The sequence below is a fragment of the Pteropus vampyrus genome, unplaced genomic scaffold, assembly GCF_000151845.1.
Source record: "Pteropus vampyrus isolate Shadow unplaced genomic scaffold, Pvam_2.0 Scaffold86, whole genome shotgun sequence".
NCBI lineage: Eukaryota > Metazoa > Chordata > Mammalia > Chiroptera > Pteropodidae > Pteropus > Pteropus vampyrus.
The window spans coordinates 1,951,692-1,954,044 of record NW_011888867.1 but is presented as its reverse complement, the minus strand read 5'-3'; the positions used below and the strand labels follow the sequence as shown (position 1 = coordinate 1,954,044).

The following is a 2,353-nucleotide window of genomic DNA, read 5'->3' as shown; positions in this document are numbered from 1 at the left end:
AGCTTTCATGTTTTCTGTCCTCGGCCTGGCAGCATCCAGCCCAGTTGAGCAGAGCGGGGACCCCAGAGGAGAGGTCGTTTGAAGGAACCATGAAGCGCAAGGCCTTTTGTGGTGGGCTGATGGCACTTCTCACAGCCCAGCTTGATGTGTCAATTTGGAATGCACTGGGCTGCATGTAACGAGAAGTCCACAAACAGTGGGGCTTATTTTTCTCCTATTTTAAGGAATTTTGGCCTAGGTGGTGCCATCAGCTATCCAGGCTCCTCTCGTCTGTCTTTCTGCTCCCCATTTTCAGCTTGTGTCTTCCTCCTTGTGCTTGCAACATGGCTGCTGTGCCTCAGGATGTCACATCCATGTTCCAGCACGAAAATGGAAGGGCAAAAAGCGAGTGTACTGTGTGACCTTTTTCTATAAAGAAAACAGCAGATTTCTTTGTGGCCTTCTGTGTGCATCTTGGTGGCCACAACTGTGACACATGCCCAGTCTAGCTACAGGGGAGCTTGGGGAGTTGAGTGTTTTAACTGGGCACAAGCAAAATTGGGGTTTTCTTGGTAAAGAGGAGGGTGAATGGAAACCAGTATCATCCGTGTGTGAACGGGTTCGTCGCCTCGAACAGGTCGTCCGCCACCCGAAAGGCAGGGGCCGTGTCTTGTTCGTCCCTGTTCCCCTCACAGCAGCAGGCATGGCGCCCGGCACATGGAGTGCTGAACTGAACAGTTTTAGGGGAGCTCTCACTCTGCTCTTAGGGAGGAGCTACTGATCTGAAGGCAGAGGTCCAGAGGTCTCAGGGAGCCCCTGGTCAGATGGGGAGGCACAGCCCCCCACCCCCTACTGAGGCCGCCAGCACGGACGTGTGCACATGTGCAGCCCCGTACTGCTGGACAGAACGGTGGCACGCAGCTTCTCCGGCACGCGCTCCGAACGTGGAGCAGCGGAGGCCAGCAGGAGGCCGCAACATCCCCCGCTCCAGGGCCATTTGGCCAAAGTGAGGAGAGGCCCCGCAATGCCTCCCCGAGCTCCAGCTGCCAAGAGCAAAGCCTGGAGTTTGGTTCTCATCCAGGTAGGTCTAGAGGAAGCAAATGGCAACCCAAGGGGGTTTCATTCCCAGCCGAAGGGCAGAAGTGTGACTCTCCATGGAGTCCCGGAGGCCTGCTCAGCGGCACCTTCCCTCCACTGGGGCAGAGGGCCCGCCCGAGGTTCCCCTGGTCACTGTGGTCGAGTCAGCGGCCTCCCTAGGAGCCATCTCCCTGGGCCTCACTTCCCTCGCATTCTTGGGCCCCACTAGTCTGAAACGTCCCTAACACTGAGTTAGGTGCCAGCTCCGCCAGCTCCTGCCGCTGTGGCTTCAGTTGCCTCTTCTGTAAAACGGGATGATGGGTATACCCACCCACGCACCCACCTGTCACGGGAACACAGCTGGGACGGAAGGAGAGAGGGCAAGTGGATGTCTGCTTCCTCAGTGACCGCTGGGCCCCTGTCCTTCCGTAAGATTCCTTCTGACCAGATTCCATCTTAAGGTGTTGGGTTTTCTTAAAATGGTGTTCACTGGTAACGTGGCCACACCATGTTAGGCTGCAGGGCCCCAAACTAGCCCAGCTCTGCCCCCTCTCCCTCCTGCCCCGAACCCAGGGCCCCATGGGGCCATCCCCTGCCTGACAGGGGAGAGAAGCAAATGAGTCCCCCCTCCATGGGCTCTTCTGCCCTGGCCCTTTGAGGTTCCAGCCCAGCAGGCCTGGAATTCTGGCCACGGTGACCTAAGTTGCTGCTCCGCCAAGCTGGCCATGAAGAGTTCAAGTCCAACTCTGGGAGCCAGGAAGCTCAAAGCTGGAGTTTAAAGAGCCGCCCTAGACCCCAGAACCCCACTGCGTGGGTCTCTGCATGGCTCCTCACACGTGATGACATGGCCCCAGATGATGTGCCTCCGCCCCGCTCTACCCGGGACAGGAGGAAGGGGAGGGCAAAGTGCGGGGGGATGGGGGCGCCCCCGCACCAACCCCGGGGGTCTGGCAGGATGTCAGCTGCTGTTGGGCACTGGGCCACGCTTCCTCATATTGTCAGGCTGTTTGCAGAGTTGGACATCCAGGACAAGATGAGGTAGCCCAGCCGTCGCCTGCCCCGTGTCACTGCCCTCGGCTACCTTCAGGTGTCGGGGGCTTCGCTGCAGAGACAGCGCAACGTAGAGTCTGGAAAGGCAGTGGAGCCCACCCTGCTGCTGGAGCCTCCTGCACGAGCCTGGGCTTGTCAGCTTCGCTCCGACTGCCAGAAACAGTGTCCTGAGGGTCTGGAGGGAGCAAAAGTCACGCGGCCATCCCAGGAGGCTGCTTGGAGCGCATGGCACCGTGTGTGTAACACT

The 2,353-nt window shown here is 58.9% G+C and overlaps 1 protein-coding gene across 1 annotated transcript in view; it reads left to right on the top strand.

The window, feature by feature from the left end:
* Positions 1–1,003: 1,003 nt before the first annotated feature.
* The window catches only part of LOC105294416 (kazrin-like), a 30,192-nt gene continuing 28,842 nt past the window's right edge, over positions 1,004–2,353 (top strand). The window contains exons 1-2 of the mRNA XM_011363619.2: positions 1,004–1,060; positions 2,144–2,279. Of these exons, the coding sequence (XP_011361921.2) occupies positions 1,004–1,060; positions 2,144–2,279 (193 nt within the window). The remainder of the gene's footprint in view (positions 1,061–2,143; positions 2,280–2,353) is intronic.